Source organism: Thalassophryne amazonica, chromosome 9 (genome assembly GCF_902500255.1).
Source record: "Thalassophryne amazonica chromosome 9, fThaAma1.1, whole genome shotgun sequence".
NCBI lineage: Eukaryota > Metazoa > Chordata > Actinopteri > Batrachoidiformes > Batrachoididae > Thalassophryne > Thalassophryne amazonica.
Window position 1 is genome coordinate 87,407,688 of NC_047111.1, and position 18,630 is coordinate 87,426,317.

General features: G+C 41.8%; 1 protein-coding gene and 2 long non-coding RNA genes across 3 annotated transcripts in view; all 3 read right to left on the reverse strand.

Moving 5' to 3' along the window:
• thoc2 (THO complex 2) overlaps positions 1-18,630 on the reverse strand; it is a 168,705-nt gene that overhangs the window by 117,049 nt on the left and 33,026 nt on the right. Inside the window, 4 exon segments of the mRNA XM_034178684.1 lie at positions 2,288-2,460; positions 3,347-3,502; positions 3,733-3,825; positions 5,988-6,148. Coding sequence (XP_034034575.1) covers positions 2,288-2,460; positions 3,347-3,502; positions 3,733-3,825; positions 5,988-6,148 — 583 coding nt within the window.
• Positions 8,250-12,106, reverse strand: LOC117517594. The gene is made up of 4 exons (XR_004562762.1): positions 12,016-12,106; positions 8,716-8,767; positions 8,406-8,477; positions 8,250-8,294 (listed from the first exon to the last, which is right to left on the reverse strand). It is a non-coding gene; the product is annotated as an uncharacterized LOC117517594 (long non-coding RNA).
• LOC117517598 lies at positions 16,948-18,626 on the reverse strand. The gene is made up of 2 exons (XR_004562765.1): positions 18,491-18,626; positions 16,948-16,977 (listed from the first exon to the last, which is right to left on the reverse strand). It is a non-coding gene; the product is annotated as an uncharacterized LOC117517598 (long non-coding RNA).

Consider the following 18,630-nt stretch of genomic DNA (forward strand, 5'->3'; position numbering starts at 1 on the left):
AGTTGTAGCTCTGAGCCACTTCTCTCCTGTCCTAGAGGGGAAACATGTGCTTGTTTGGTCGGACAACACATCGACAGCGTACCATATAAACCATCAAGGAGGTACCAGGTCTGTACATTCCCTGAGGGAAACTCAGGACGTTCTCCAGTGGGCTTTGCCTCGCATGCTGTGTCTCAGGGCTGTGCATCTGCCGGGCGTGCAGAACTACGCTGCGGATTTTCTCTCACGTCAGAAACCGCCACCGGGTGAGTGGCGCCTCAACCCGAATGTGGTTCTGCTCATCTGGGACAGGTTTGGCAAGGCAAAAGTCGATCTGTTTGCCTCGAACACCACAACACACTGTCGCCTGTGGTTCTCTCTCTCAGAACCACACAGTCCACTGGGCCAGGATGCACTGGGTCACCCTTGGCCGGCCTGTCTACTGTATGCGCTTCCCCCTCTTCCGCTGATCATGCTGATACTACACAGACTATGCATGACCAATCACACAGTGTTGCTAGTAGCCCCTTACTGGCCGGGCAGGACATGGTTCCCCATGATTCTGACGCTAACTCAGCGGAGAGCTGTGGCCTCTCCCACGGAGGAGGGACCTTTAGTCGCAGTTGAAGGGGAACATTTGTCATCCTCATCCACAGTGTCTTCAACTGTATGTGTGGCCCCTGAAGGGACAGACTGCATGTTGAGCTCTTGTGATCAAGCTGTAGTGCAGACTATACTGAATGCCAGTGCGCTCTCAACTAGGACATTGTACGGCAATAGATAGAAGCTTTTTACCCACTGGTGCTGTACGCAAGGCGGGGCCCTGAGCGTTGTCCTGTGCTAGTGCTGCTGAGCTATCTTCAATCGTTGTTTGACAGCAGTCTGTCTCCACAATTAAAGTTTATGTTGCTGTCTCTGCTCGCCACAATATGGTGGACGGTCAATCAATAGGATTACAGAGTGAATGTAGCTGCTCCTCACCCTGTGGTGACGGCCGGATTAGCGGCATCCTCGAACTACAGCTGAGGTTGGTAAATCCACATTTGAGGTTTGCGAAGTGCACACTCCTCATGACCTTGTTGGTGTAAGGTCATCCAGGTGCTAAATGCATCGCCCTCTGGTGGTCAGGAGGAATTACATAGAATGAGAGTTATGTATGTAACTACGGTTCTATGAATTCCGGATGACCGGCACAGTTGGTTGTCACTCGGTGTCTAGGCGATAGATTCCAAAAGAACTGAATGCTGGGTAATATGCGCTTATATACGGTTGCTGGCGTCACCCAGGTCACACATACTGGCATGACTCTGTTGGTATAAGACTCGACCTCTGCGCATGCGCGCATGGAATAATCCAGGTGCTAAAGCATCACCATCTGGCAGCCATCCGGAATTCACAGAAGCTTAGTTACATATGTAACTCTCATTTCATTTTGTTCCTCTTTCGTTCCTTTTGCGCTCTTGATTTGCAGACTATTCGGTGATAAAGGTCGTTCGTCCACCTTTTCTCAACGACTTGTGACTTTTTTTTTTTTACTTTTGTCCCTCAGCAATCATATGCCGTGTGACCGGGCCATTAGTGTGGAACCCCATGTGACTTTTGGCCTCAGGTCATCATCCTGGCCAAGCCTGGGGGCATTAATCTGCTCCCAGTTCCGTTATCGGATGGATCTAGATGTTCCTATACGTTATCGCAGCTTGACACTTTTTTTGGAACAATAAGGTATGGTAATAAGCAAACGTCTTGAGAAAGCTTTTTGCTTTTACCCATCATGTGATGTTTCTTGTGTGGCACCTTGGTAAGGAGACACCTTTTTTATACGCTATCAGTTGAGACTGAACTAGCTGATATTAAGTTGCACTTACAAGGAGCAGGACTGCTTTCTAATTACTGAAAGATTTCAGCAGGTATCTTGGCTTTCCATGCCGTTTTGCATCAGTCTTTCGTCAGGTGTTCAATACGTTTTTTCCTGTGTCATTTCACATTACTACACCTAACTTAATTTATGGACATTTATAGTTTGATTTCTGTGTATGTGTGGATTACTTGGGTTGGTACTAACATCTGGTGAAAATTTCCTATAACAGCACCTTTAGAAATATACTTACTGAGAAAAATGGTGGTGTTCAATGCTTATTTTACCTGCTGTATGTATATATATAAAGTTGTTTATTTTTTAAACTTAGCTTTCAATTCCCATTGAAATATTATCTTGCATACAGAGGAACTAAAATACAGATCTCAACCTGCACATGTATGATTTCTATAATGACAGCATATGGTGGGCACTAAGTGAAAAAGTGAGCACCTTTTGTAGAGAGGCTCCACAGTCAGGTGCACGAGCTGACACAGTGCCAGTGCGATGGCCTTATGCGAAGTAGCATAAAAGGAAGGCATCTGGTCCATAATACTCTGGGCATGGTGCCAGTCTCCTATCCTAAGTAGTGCTTCCAACAGACCAATCTTCTGGTTATCGGGTGGCTGTGGCAAGAGAAAAACATGATGACTGAATGTCTATTCATTAACCATCTAAAAACCCACAACTCATCAACAGGCTTAAAAGGCACATTTTCTTTCTAAATGTGCCAAACTTACACTATGTATCATAACCAAAAACTCCAACAACAGAATTTATCACAATTTCAAATGGTCAAAGGTCCTTGAACTCAACATATGCAAGGAGCACTTCTGTTACAAACACTAACCAAATCTAATATTAAAATAGTAATATTTCATCAAAACACTTCATTTTACATGTCATTCAATAATTTACCAAATATTAACCATTTTGGTTATCCATATTTTGTTAAAAAAAAAATATATATATATATATATATATATATATATATTCTGCATTTCTTAGCCAAACTGTAAAGCTTTGAATGACCTGACCAGAAGTCACTTAATCTGACCAGAAGTCACTTGACAAAAAAACAAAAAAAAAAAACTGTTATATAATTTATTGATTTACACAAACTTAAAAATGTGTATTGTATAATTTAAATATTTTTTTTAATTCCCTTAAATCTCTACAACAAAATATCAAAGGCCAAATAACAGAGGAATAGGTTTTCTTTAGTACAACTAAACTGACACATTACAGCTAGTTGTCTTTAGATAAAGAGTATATGGACACAAACATGTCTTGGACCTTTTGAAAACCATTTGGGTAGTCAGTTCTTCTATACTGCACAAACATTAACATTTGACAAATTTCTCATGAAGTCAATTTTGTCTACATCTGTTTTATGTCACAACTATTTAAATCCAAGTTTAGACAAGTTCTCTCCAACAATGCAAGAATTTCTCTTATAAAACAGTTTTTGAAGCACACAATTCTGAACAACAGAAAAGATGCTCCTAGTACCTTCTCATTCTTCTCCTCATCCTTCTCTTTATCCTTTTCTTTGTCCTCACTTTTTTCTGAGGGAAGCACAACTGTGCCCAGTTTGCGGGCAATCTGCTTGGCCTCCAAGATTTCTCGTTTATGTTCCTCTATAATGGTGGCATCTAGTGGCATAAGCTGCAATGACAGAAGGGGGGAAGAAAAAGGATGTATAGGAGAAAATAAAATTATTGCAGTAAAACAATGCTATCTACTTGTTGGAGATGAAATGCAAACTGATGGCATCCCACACTTCAGTAGATGAGGTGTACATAGTCTTCTGTCGCAAACATTAAATGACTTTCACTAAGAATCTGCATATACAAAGTGAATGTTAATTACGAAAATATGCAGTTTCAACTCCTTACATGTACATAGAGATCCTCCAGTTCTATCAGGTTATGGTGAAGCAGAGCAGCAGCAATGTGGTAAAGTGATTTGGGCACTTCCTCATTTGGCCCCTAAAGGGTGGGGCGCAGATGCGTGCGCGCAGCACACACACACACACACACACACACACACACACACACACACACACACACACACACACACACACACACACACACACACACACACACACACACACACACACACACACACACACACACACACACACATTAATAACACATAACCAGGTAATTGTGATATAGTGTAGCACATTGCTACAATCTTTTTTTTTTTTTGGCACATAATGTTCCTCTTGATTTTTGTTGCTTAGCTTACAAATTCACAATCCTACTTCTCGGGACATCAAGTACTGCACATTTCCTATTTGCTTTTGAAATACACTAATTACCCAATTCAGGTGTGTTGATCAAATAAACAGCTTTGGTTGAACACTGGAACACACCTATTTCTTTTAGTAAGATTTTTTTTTTTTCTTTTTTTAATTCAACTGCTCCTGTTACGTCAAGGTTGCCACAGCAGACCCAGTGCGGATCTGCATAATGATTTAGCACAAATTTTAATTTTACAGATCTACAAAGAGAAAGAACCTAATATGCAGTAGAGAGATAGAAAATACAGTTGTGCGCAAAAATTTACATACCCTGGCAGAATTTTAGATTTTTTTGGCCATTTTTCAGATAATATGAATAACACAAAAACTTTTTTTCACTAGTGATTAGTGGTTGTGTGAAGCCATTTATTGTCAAAGAACTGTGTTTACTCTTTTTAAATCATAATGACAACAGAAGCTACCCAAATCGAGGCACATTCGAAAACCTCAAACAGCTATGTGAGGGCATTCCAAACAGTCGGGCACATTTGTGTGGTCAGCCCAAACGTAGAGTATATGCACCCAACTCTCAAGGTGCATTTGAGGTGGAAAAATCTTGAACGGCGATTGAAGTGCAGTGTATCCGCTGTCGGACTGCGTTCTAAATATTCCCACGGCATCAAAACAGCATTCAGAACAGTCTGATCATGCTCAAAAGACATTTGCCATGGTCAGGCACGTCAAATCCTGCAGGCATGTCCCGACTGTGCTATGGATGAGCCCTACGTGCACTTCCACTGGATCCCATTCGGGGTGTGCAAAGGAAATACTGCTATGTACAACGTCCGTGGAACGCATTCATCTTGTGAACTAGACGTGAACATTACGCAATCAAACTGAAAGCACCGTGTGTCACTGCGAGTTCATGAGTCTCAGAGCCACGGAGCAGCGCACACATCTGAACGGGGTGTTATAGCTCATATTATTTGATCGCACCGCTGCGCGTGCACGAGCCTGTCTGGAAAGCGGAGTGTCCCGCTGTCCGCTAAACAACTGATTTCCTGGGGAGTAAGAGAGAGAGTGTGCATGTGCGATGGGGAGGGGAGGGGCACGCGGCCACTGTGCAATGCTTTAATGTCAGGACCTGTCTTACCTCCCCTCTGGTTTCATGTTTTATCCAATATATAAACTGATGTATGTAAGCCAGGGTCCCCTGATCATGGGTGTACTGCGATGCACCATGAACTGGTGCCTTTTACCGGTAATGACAGCTGTGGGTGTGCATGGCAGTGATCTGGCAATATGTGATCACATGCACTGCAGTGATGCAATAGTCAGGGGACCCTAGTTTGCATGTAATCAGTTCATGGGTTGGATGTCATTCGAATTCCAGCAGTCTTCAAAAGATAGGGGACGAGTGCTCATGCTGCCACGCCCCTCCCCTTGCTTGGCTTCCACGCAGACTTTGGGAGGTGATCGAACTGCACTTGCATGACATTCGAAGCACATTCTGCTGGTATTGTGGGGATTCATGCTGTGTTCTGGCCGCATTCGACCTGGATTCGGGAGCTGCAGCACGCCAACTGCGCGCAAATCATTTGAAGCAGCTTTGGCACACATTCTGGGTATTTGAATGGCATTCGTACACGGCTATCCGAATCTTTGCCCCCCCCGACTGTTTCCAAGTATGTCTTTTTTCCCCCCATTCACCCTGATGCTGCCTCATTCGTGCTAAGTGTGACAGGGGCTTTAAGGTCCTAAAGGATCAGGAGTGACAAATTATCGTTTCATCTTTGGAAAAATGATCACAAACGATATATAAAACTCACTTTGTGATATCACTATGTTTAATTTTTCTGTCTGCATTCTAACATGTGTTCCCCAAACATGACATTTCTTTCTCACCCGGTAGAATTTGAACTTAAAGCCCAAGATGTGGCAAAGAGTAAGAGGTTCACACATGTAGGACTTGATAAGTGTCAAGAAAAACTCATCCTGGTCAGACCGATCCTTATACACCTCTAGGATGATGTCTAAAACCCGATTAGGGTCCAGATTGAAGCATCCTGCAAGAGATATAAGATGACATTCAAAAAATTTAATTGAAATAAAAGAAATAAATTAAACACCAGAGGTCAAATGTATTCTTATTATACAGATGTAGTATTTCTAACATAATCACGTCCAAATGTTAAAATAAAAAAGGCAGAATTATTTCTCTAATTTTCATGCTTAATTTTTGCAACACTGACTGAAGACACTGCATTTGTCACATTTATGGTCACAGTATTCTGGCAGTGAAGACATTATTTACCACTTGTTTTTTTTTATGTGAGCTTTTATTTCAAAAGTAGACATCCTTGCTGTTAAGTGATCTTGGTTTTGAAATGGTTAGTGAACACTGATTTTTATTATCCTCCACCCAGACAAACTGTCAGTGGGAGATGTAGTCAAGAGCACCGTACATCTGTCCTAACATTTCCCACATTAGCGCCAGGGCCTTTGGGCCCAAACAAATCAAATGTGGCACATAGATAGTCCAAAAGGGGAAAGAATGAGTGGTACACCTGTACTGTTAATGGCCCAGTCACATGGCACTTAACGAAGGGCAACAAAGCCCTAACGAAACAAGAAATCTGGACTGGATGATCTGGATGATTTAGCCAGTGTAAGCAGACAGCTCCATTTCCACAGAGTGGTCCAGATCAGTACAGCATGGTATGGGTCAGAACGGTTAAGTCTGGCTTAGCATGGGTTTCCATCGCCAGCAGAACCCTTTTGTCTGGTAGGCGGAGCATATAGATGTTGACATGCACACCATCGAGAGCGCGTACACTTTTGTGTGGCCCGCCCCCTCCACATGGGGGCCAAACAGTTAACATTTTTTAAATTTTACTTTTATTTTTGTCTTGGTGGCTCATGGGATTTATTTTCATTGCATGCAGAAGGCTGAAGAATCAACTGAAGCCTGTGGTAAACATTGATGTGAATGAATGAGGCGCTGTGAGTCTATCAACTTTTAAAATAGTAAGTTAATTTTCTTGTTGTGGCACAAAGTGGCAATGTTCTCTGTTTCAGGCTGAGAAATGCACCGGGATCATACAGAACACAGAGGGACTTCTTTTAAAATGCTACATTCAGCAACGACAAGTAATTAAAGTATTTTCAGACGCTATTTTCCAAAATAAGCACGTTTTATGTGGGTAATTTTTTATGTGGATAAGTTTCAGGCTGTCAAGATGAATCTGAATCAAACGACGTAATAGATAAGACTTCTATTTACTCAGTGTGTGAATGGTTTTAATATCTGAAACAGTCTAACTGTTCACATGACTGCAGCGTTCAGTTGTCGAGGCAAGCAATGGACGCATTTCAAATTAAGAGTAACTTACAAGTAACGTGTGTCAAGAATCGCATAACATGCTTACAACTTATGGCCTGCGTATGCTGGACGTATGAGCCATATGCTGGCATGCATCGAAAGTATTGAGCATGCCCAACATTTTTCGACAAACTCGCCATACTACGATGCTTCAACATACTCTTAACTTATAAAAAAAAATAATAAAAAAAAAAAACTTACCCATAACTTAATAGATGTACACCACTGCATTTATAATACGTCAGCATACACAGGTAAATTGTCAAAGTGTGACAGGGCCATTACAAATGTTTTGGTCAGATGCACGGTCATACAATCCCTTTTACATATCCCCAGGCTCAACTAACACAATTTCTTCAGCAAACATGAAACAAAAAGGTTAAAATTAGTTTTTACGAAAGATTTGAAAACACTCAACAGTCACGATAGAACAAATGTGTTATTACCTATGAGGGACTTGATATTCTCTAGGACAATGTGGCTGGTGATATTGCCGGAGAGGTCTTGGCCCAACTCAGTGATTAGCTTGGCATAGCCCTCATTTTCCTCTCTCAACAAGTTAAACTTCTGTTGCTTGTAACTGCAATACAAAAAAAAAGAGGAAAAAAAAAAAAGGTTGTGTGTGTGTGGGGGGGGGGGGGGGGGGGGGGGGCAACATTAAAATATGAATTAACTAAAATTAGTTCACATCTCAAACTGCGTACTTACAAAAGTTTGGTCTTGATTTTTACAATCTTCTGGTTGAACTGATGGGCTTGTTTAATAAGTCCAAGAGATTCAAGAGTTTCTGGATCAAGCCTCTCTTTTAGAATGGCTTCTGGAACAAGAAACTGAAGCACAAAATGCAATACATTTTATAATGGAATATAATGCATCATCTACAATGCTTTAAATGTGGGCCAATTTCAAGTTTACAATGTAACAGGTAATATAGTTCTCACCAAACAACCTCCCACCAACTGTGTATAATGTTCACGTTTGTTTTTTTTCTTCCAGAGCACCTGTCTCTATATCTGAATTTAAAAAATAAATAAATAACACAGTGATTAGGGATGAAACATGAACATAAGGTTTTCCGGTAATAGCTAAAAAGTTGGCTCCAAATAAAAATTAGACTAATCCCTCTTCTGAAGACAAATTAAAAATTATAGTGTCTTCTCAACAACTCAAAGCAATTAAAGCAATATTTCACAAGATTAGAATTTCTTATTAACAAAACACACAAACTTTATCCATGAGGCCCAAATTTACCTAAAATGCTGACCACATCTGCTAAAATTGATGGCATGTCTTCTCGAAGTTCCTGAAAACAAAACAAAAGCAAATACTTGTGATCAACAAAAATATTGTGCCATTACTGAAACGCATACATTTTTATTTTAATCATGATTATTAAAATATTAAAGGATTATTGGTAAACAAAATGGTAAATGGACTGCATTTATATAGCGATTTTCCATCTCCATCAGACACTCAAAGCGCTTTACAATAATACCTCACATTCACCCCATGTCAGGGTGCTGCCATACAAGTTTATTATTTTGAGTGTGAGGTCTGTATGGGGAAAATATCAAACCAAGATGTTGACAGTATGGCCCTCACTACGCTCGGTCCGTGCAAAAAAACAGAGGTCTGATATTCCTGTACAAACTAAGCAAGCAAGGTTAATAATATGCTTATTATATGGCTGGTTGTGGGCTCGTAGTCAGACCCATTTGCTTTCATCACCTCTGTGAAGAATTTGCTAACAGATGGTCAAGGTTGTTAGCTGGTAAGCTTTCAATCTGTGTGTTTTTCCTGATACTGTTGAAGTATTTATGGCGTATGTTCACGTCCGACTTGGTTTTTGTACTCGTGTTTTAGCTTTCTGGTTTGTAAAGATCAGGACCCACTGTCATGGTAACGGTCTAGTCACAGCCATATAATAAATATTTATATTGCACATTTTACAGCAACTGCTAAATTCCAAATGTTTTTTTTTGTCAAGGTCAAATTTATATATATATATATATATATATATTATATATATATATATATATATATAATTTTTTTTTTATTTAATGGATCATGCATTTTCAGTGTGTAGGGCTGCATCAACAATGAAGCTGAGTCCTTGAAGCTCTCAGCCATCTAGGTAATATACTACAATTTTAAATGACAGCATCAAACGCAAAGGGCCTCACCATTCAAAGTGACTTTGAATTACAGTGCCCTCCAAAAGTACTGAAACACAGTTTTTTACACATTTTAATTTGTTTATGCCATTTCAAATACAAAAAATAAAAGTATCTACAATTATCTTCCTTAAACTCAAACTGAAAGCAAATCTTGCTATAAAAAAAAAAACTGCTATAAATTCATTAAGAAACCTTTCTCTGCTCCACTTCATCATGAAGCTGTATAACTGAGGATACAAAATGCAAAACATGCACTACAGACATACACTGTAGTGTTGAGGAGGATTTTCTTTCACCAAACATCAAATCTAGGCTTCCATCTCAGATGTACCGTCTGGCAAATTGCAGCTGAACTTTCAGGTCGTCTTTTTAAGAAAATCCTCCGCTATACCACTTCATCATAAAACCTGTATAACTGATGATACAAAATGCAAAACGTGCACTATGCACCCAGAGGCTATATGTGTTTCTCCAGGTAAAACTGAGTTGCATCAGGAAGGGCACCCAGCATAAAACTTGTGCCAAATACCCAATGCGGATCTGGCTGTATCCACTGTTGGTGACCCCGAACAAACGGGAGCAGCTGAAAGGACAACAACAACAGCCACAGAAGTCTATAAACTTCTTCTGGGTTGTCTGGGTGTTTTTCCTCACTGTTCTCCTTTTTGCACAGGTCATTCCCTTTTGACAACTATCTACTCCACACAATTTGCCATAGAACGTCATATTGTTGTTATTTCTTCATAATTGATGTAAATAAAAGTCCAGACATATTCAGTAACTTGGAAATGTTCATGTATCCATTCCCTGACTTGTCTGAAGAAAACTGGCAATAAAACTGATTATTTACAGGTATTATACCAAAGGTGCCCATTACTTATGCCAGTGATTCTCAACCGGGGGTGCCGCGGCACCCTAGGGTATTTTTCATATTCGCGATTATCGTGAATTATTTATTTTATCCACAAAGCATAAAACGACTCAGAATCTGACGTCATTGTGCTGCAGCCTAGCTCTCGTCTTAAGGCGGGACAATAACAAGGAGGCTGACGGCCGATTAAAACAGTGACGTCTCCTTCAAAAGCCTTCTAAAATGCGGAGCTGTCGGTGTGTGTGTCTGTGCCTGTGTGCACGCGCGCGGAGTTAACAGGCTGCAGACTGCGAGGGAGGGGGTGGGTCAGGGGAGGGGAGGGGGTGGGTGAGGGAGATTCCTGAATGCAGGCGCGACAGGTTCAGTGCACAGCGAGCGCGGAGCAGAGAGAGGATTTTAAATGGAGTGAAACATGTTAACAAAACGAAAAACGTGAAGCTTTTACTTCTCTCTGAACTTTCTCTAAAGGTGTGATTCTGCCGTTACCGTCCTGTTCACACCATGTGCGCGTCGTATGCTGAATTTCATGAGATCATGAGATGAAATAAACGGTCAAATATCTTTAAAAACATATTTAAAAATGAGGAATATATGAATGAACTGAGATACCACACAAAAAAAATGTTCAGACGCACAGATTCACAAAAAGCAGGTGAGAATTCTGAACTTTAACAGCTGTTATTTCCAAAGGAATTTATTTGTTCAGTCTTGAGCTTAATGTAGTGTTTAAGCACAAAACGTGACTGATGAGGAGAAACAATTTCAGAAATGCAACAGAAACAACCACAAATCAGAAAAAGTTGGGACTGTATGTAAAATGAAGATAAAAATAAAAATGTTGCACCATTCCCAGTTTCTCCACTCACAGAAGCCAAAACGTTCTTCCAGAGTTGTGTAATTATACTACAATAGTAGAATATAAAGAGGGGAAAAAAGAAAAAAAAAATAAGACAATATATTCGTCAATCGCAATTATTGTCTGACAATTAATCGTCTCCAGAAATTTCTAATCGTGACAGCCATACTGAGATCAGAGCGCAAAATGCTTGAGGATTTTCGAAATGCGATGTTTTCTGTATCGATTTTCTATTGCGATAATTGGGTTTTGCGCAAAACCAGAGGTAATAGCATTATAATATTATTTTAGTTGGTGGTGTGCTGCAGGATTTTGTAAATATAAAAAGGGTGCCGCGACTCAAAAAGGTTGAAAAACACTGACTTATGCAACCCATCATCTGGCTTTTATATTTTTAATTAATTTCTATCAAGTTGTAGAGATGTGCTTTCAGTTTGAGTTTAAGGAAGACAATTTTCATTTTTTTTTTTTTTTTTTTTTTGTATTTGAAATGGCATAAACAAATTAACATTTGTAAAATACCAAGTGTTCCAATACTTTTAGGAGCCACTGTACTCTCAAAGATTTTATGAAAAAATAATGTTGAATGCATGAGTAACGACATTTATCAACTCATTAAAACAAAACAAAAAGCAAAATGCTTATACCATCACATCCCCAAGGACGCTAGCAATGAGATCAAACTTCAGGTTGCCCTCTACCACTTGCCAGCAGAGCTCATACAAAGCAGCCTGTATGTCTGCAGATAAAGAGAGAACAGAAACAATTCAACAAGTGATGTTACAGAACTGACAGCAGAAAAAAAATAAAAATAAATAAATAAATAATCTATTTATTTAACCCTTTGGGTCAATGGACACGTAGGTTGTGGGTTGTTGTTTTTTTTTGTTTTTTTTGCACCATGTTTCTATAAACAGATCAGCAACGGAATACACAGTGACTTCATTCAACCACTTTCTGAAACTAGTGTCACCTCTTGTTGCATTCCCTGTTGCAGATGATCACTCATTCAAAGCCCATCCTTGAGCCCAGAGAAGGTCACATGGATGTGTGTCTCTCTTTCTCAGTTTGCCACTGCCAGAAGCTGCAGTCAGAGCGCAGCATCCTTCTATGGGGATTCACACTGCCACTAAATGGTCATAAATGCTAAAAGGACGGTCCTGTCAGCCTGAAAACACTTTTTATTTAGTTTTGCAGATTAATCAAACTATCATGGAAAATACATGGATGGACTTTTTACTTTCCCCAGGACCAACAAGCAACTCCCCCCCCACCCCCAAGCAGAGGTGGGGGGGGCATTCCAGTTTTCATTCATTAGGATATTTATGGACACTTCTGGATAAAGTGAACACATCTGGCTGGAACTGGTGAGAGACTCTTAAGATTTAATACATCCCAATGTCAATGAAGTTGGGATGTTGTGTAAAATGTAAATAAAAACAGAATACAATGATTTGAAAACCATCTTCAACTTATATTCAATTGAATACACCACAAAGACAAGAAATTTAATGTTCAAACTGATAGACTTTGTTGTTTTTGTGCAAATATTTGCTCATTTTGCAATGGATGCCTGCAACCTGTTTCAAAAAAGGTGGGACAGGGCAACAAAAGACTGGGAAAGTTGATGAATGCCCCACCAACACCTAATTGGAACAGGTGAGTGTCACGATTAGTAATAAAAGGAGCATCCCCAAAAGGCTCAGCCGTTCACAAGCAAAGATGGGGCAAGGATCACCACTTTGTGAACAAGTGCGTGAAAAAAAAATAGTCCAACAGTTTAAGAACAATGTTTCTCAATGTTCAATTGTAAGGAATTTAGGGATTCCATCTACAGTCCATAATATAACCAGAAGATTCAGAGAATCTGAAGAACTTTCTACACGTAAGCAGCAAGGCTGAAAACCAACACTGAATGCCCATTACCTTCGATGCCTCAGGCAAAACTGCATGAAAAACCAACATAATTGTGTAAAGGACCTTACCGCGTGGGCTCAGGAACACTTCAGAAAACCATTGTCAGTTAACACAGTTTGTTGCAACATCTACAAGTGCAAGTTAAAACTCTACTATGCAAATCGAAAGCCATACATCAACAACGTCCAGAAACGCTGCCGCCTTCTCTGGGCCGAGCTCATTTGAAATGGACAGACGCAAAGTGGAAAATGTGCTGTGGTCTGATGAGTCCACGTTTCAAATTGTTTTTGGAAATCATGGACGTCGTGTCCTCCAGACAAAAAAGGAAAAAGACCATCCAGATTGTTACCAGCGCAAAGTTCAAAAGCCAGCATCTGTGATGGTATGGGGGTGTATTAGTGCCCATGGCATGGGCAACTTACACATCTGTGATGTCACCATCAATGAAAGGTACATCCAGGTTTGGAGCAACACATGCTGCCATCCAAGCAACGTCTTTTTTCAGGGACGTCCCTGCTTATTTCAGCAAGACAATGCCAAGCCACTTCTGCACGTTATAACAGCGTGGCTTCATAGTAAAAGAGTGCGGAGTGCCCGCAGTCCAGACCTGTCGCCATTGAAAATGTGTGGCGCATTATGAAGCGCAAAATAGGACAACGGAGACCCTGGACTGTTAAACAACTGAAATCGTACATCAAGCAAGAATGGTAAAGAATTCCACCTACAAACCTTCAACAATTAGTGTCCTCAGTCCTCAAGTTTTTAGTTTTGCATTTAAGTGCACCAAAGTTAATACAATTAAAATCAAGTAAAATATATATTATTCTTTTTATTTTACAGAGTAACTGACCACACACACCATGCCGAGGTGTAAAGGTTCAAGAGGAGGAGGAGTTGGAGGATGCTCTCCTGGTGACCATGCGACCAAGGACCAGAAGAAAAGAAGGACTATCATGGTCAGCAACTCGTACCTCAAAACTGGCATACTTGCAAAGAAGCTGTCATGTACAGCGTGTTCCCCAAATGAAATGTGAAAATCCTGTCAGGAGGCATCCCCCACAACAAGTGTGGCACAGAAAGATGGAGAGGAGGAGCAGCCTGCTGTGCAGGATGTGGAGGATGATGGAGCAAGTGCCATATCAGACTCTGATGATGACTCAAAATGAGGACCTATTTCCAGGTGACATTGTATGGGCCACGTATGGCAGGGTCTGGTACCCAGCCAAACTAGTGTCTTCTGAGGATGTGCCAAAAATCCTACAAAGAGTTTTTCTGGTCAAAGCCTGGGGAAGATGCTGTAGCGGTGAAATGGTATAGAGAGGACAGATTTAGCAGAGTACAGACTCAAAATGTTGATATACTAGCCAATCATAATGGCCCAGTTACACGGCACTTAACGAAGGGCAACAAAGCCCAACGAAACGAGAGTTACGAATGTAACTACGGTTATGAATTCCGGATGACCGCCAGAGGGCGGTGCTTTAGCACCCGGATAACTGGCAGTAACACCCCGTAATTGGTTTAATCCCCATAAAATCGTCCATGAAAGCCTATTAATTTTTCGAACGGTGTCCACCTGGAGGTCTCTTACAGTTTCTGGGAAAAAATTGATGCAGCAAAGATCCAAATCGTTCATTTATTTGCAATAAAAAATAGACGAGAGGGGTAGACCACACCTCACTCAAAGCCTGCTCACAGGCGAATGAAGCAACCGACAGGCATGAAAAACTCACGCAAGCGCACAAGGGTTCAAGCTTGGCTGACGCAATCACACATGATTCAAATCCATATGGTTTTGGGGAAAAAAAAAAAAAAGTTGAGATACTTTTCTAACAGACCTCGTATATATATTATATATAATATATATATATATACACTCAACAAAATATAAACGCAACACTTTTGGTTTTGCTCCCATTTTGTATGAGATGAACTCAAAGATCTAAAACTTTTTCCACATACACAATATCACCATTTCCCTCAAATATTGTTCACAAACCAGTCTAAATCTGTGATAGTGAGCACTTCTCCTTTGCTGAGATAATCCATCCCACCTCACAGGTGTGCCATATCAAGATGCTGATTAGACACCATGATTAGTGCACAGGTGTGCCTTAGACTGTCCACAATAAAAGGCCACTCTGAAAGGTGCAGTTTTGTTTTATTGGGGGGGATACCAGTCAGTATCTGGCGTGACCACCATTTGCCTCATGCAGTGCAACACATCTCCTTTGCATAGAGTTGATCAGGTTGTCAATTGTGGCCTGTGGAATACTGGTCCACTCCTCTTCAATGGCTGTGCAAAGTTGCTGGATATTGGCAGGAACTGGTACACGCTGTCGTATACGCCGGTCCAGAGCATCCCAAACATGCTCAATGGGTGACATGTCCGGTGAGTATGCCGGCCATGCAAGAACTGGGACATTTTCAGCTTCCAAGAATTGTGTACAGATCCTTGCAACATGGGGCTGTGCATTATCCTGCTGCAACATGAGGTGATGTTCTTGGATGTATGGCACAACAATGGGCCTCAGGATCTCGTCACGGTATCTCTGTGCATTCAAAATGCCATCAATAAAATGCACCTGTGTTCTTCATCCATAACAGACGCCTGCCCATACCATAACCCCGCCACCATGGGCCACTCGATCCACAACATTGACATCAGAAAACCGCTCACCCACATGACGCCACACACGCTGTCTGCCATCTGCCCTGGACAGTGTGAACCGGGATTCATCCGTAAAGAGAACACCTCTCCAACGTGCCAAACGCCAGCGAATGTGAGCATTTGCCCACTCAAGTCGGTTACGACGACGAACTGGAGTCAGGTCGAGACCCCGATGAGGACGACGAGCATGCAGATGAGCTTCCCTGAGACGGTTTATGACAGTTTGTGCATAAATTCTTTGGTTATGCAAACCGATTGTTTCAGCAGCTGTCCGAGTGGCTGGTCTCAGACGATCTTGGAGGTGAACATGCTGGATGTGGAGGTCCTGGGCTGGTGTGGTTACACGTGGTCTGCGGTTGTGAGGCTGATTGGATGTACTGCCAAATTCTCTGAAACGCCTTTGGAGACGGCTTATGGTAGAGAAATGAACATTCAATACATGAGCAGCAGCTCTGGTTGACATTCCTGCTGTCAGCATGCCAATTGCACGCTCCCTCAAATCTTGCACATCTGTGGCATTGTGCTGTGTGATAAAACTGCACCTTTCAGAGTGGCCTTTTATTGTGGACAGTCTAAGGCACACCTGTGCACTAATCATGGTGTCTAATCAGCGTCTTGATATGGCACACCTGTGAGGTGGGATGGATTATCTCAGCAAAGGAGACGTGCTCACTATCACAGATTTAGACTGGTTTGTGAACAATATTTGAGGGAAATGGTGATATTGTGTATGTGGAAAAGTTTTAGATCTTTGAGTTCATCTCATACAAAATGGGAGCAAAACCAAAAGTGTTGCGTTTATATTTTTGTTGAGTGTATATATATATATATATATATATATATATATATATATATATATATATATATATATATACACATACACCACACACACACATATATATATATGGGCTATCACGAAAGACATCTGGTCTAATTTGATCCATCCTCATGTATAGTCATATCCGGCACAATGTTTACTCACCATTTTGTCTTTGACATCAGGTCTGGCATCACTTTGGTACTGAAACCAAAGGACAAGTATGAGGACATATTATTAGTAAGCCAAACTTAAGTCCCGTTTACACATAGACGGTAAGAGCTCCCGGAAGCGTCCCGGAAGAGTTTTTGGCTCCTCCGGGCCGTCTTAGGGATCAAACGCCGTTGTTAACGCCGGCGCTAGGGGGCGTGGCTTAGTTCCGGCTTCACCGGGTATCGTCGAAAAAATTATTCAACATGTCGAATAATTCCGGGAGCGCTCCCGGAGAATTCGCATGACGACGGAGACAACGCGAACAACGCCGTTTGATACTTTTTAATCGCCGTTTCATCCTGTCCCTTCCTGTAGTGCCGCAGTTTACACCGCCATTATTCGGCGGCGGCATTGTATCCCTAATCAACGGCATATAAAACGGCGATACAGCCCACATCGGCATACAGAACGCCGTTTTAAATGGCGACAAAGGCAGACAAAACGGCGGCGCTAGCGGACAGTACGCCGTTCTAAACGCACCTCCCAGTTAAAATAGCGTCCCAAATGGCCGATAGGCGGCGGTCAGTATAAAAACGCTAGCGCGCTGCATGCAGGCCTCTCACTCATGGCCAGAAGACGGAAGAAGAACAAGAAGAGGAAGAAGCTCCAGATATTTTTGCAGAGAAGCCCAGTATGCCTCCAAAGAAAGTTGGCAGCGGCAAGGACTTTGGCAAGAAGAAGGAAACCTAGAGGTCTGGTTCAGAAGCAGAAGGGAGGCCTGTGGTGGAGACAGAGGAGCAACACGTTGAGGAGGGGGAAAGGGAGGAAGAAAAGGCTGAGGATGATTCCCCTCCCCCTGCAGTGACTGAGGCATGTATTCCTGCTGCGCCAGCTCTTGAGCCAGGTGGATCCAGAGAGCAGTCTGATGGGGAGGAAGTGCACGTACACCTCGACCAAGTTCCAGCATGGTGCCTGTTGCCTCATGCAAGGCCTCAGCTTCATCAATGCCCATGGGCATGTCCATGTCGAAGTTTTCTTGGGCAAAAAGTCCATGGTGCTCCTTTTACAGCTCTGCTAGCAACTCCAGAATGATGACAATGTGTGCAGAACCAGCTATTATACTGGATACTCTGGGGGCAGTGCCTAATATGCAAATGATCCTGGAGTAACGCAGGATTTACCGTTTGCCTGGGTAAAAACCTGGGTATTAACCAGCGGTATACAGGGCATTATCGGCAGCAGCAGAACACCGCCGTTCTCACCTGCATCTTAACCTGCGATTGTAAGGGATAGAACTGGGTATTAACCCCCCAGTTGCCTGACATGTGCCGATGCTACGGCGTCAAAACATCACTTTATTCGGCGATTTAGCGGCGTTTTATCCGCCTATTTGCGGATAGTATGGTGGTCAAAACGCCGGCAAAGTGTTCCACCCCTTTCCACCGCAAAAACAGCCGGAACTACCGCAAACTTCTGTCTACGTACTACCCGCTGACTAAACCGTCTATGTGTAAACGGGGCTTTAAGCAGGTTAGTAATGCAGTAGTTAATGTTGGTGTTGTACCTCTTTCATGAAGGCCTTGCCTAGACGCACTATCTTGGCAAAAAGGATAGGATCATGGGAAAGGTGAGGCCCGAGGTAACACAGCATGATGAATGTGTCCCTGCGTAGGTCCTCAAAGCTTTCTGCAGGCCGAGGGCTCG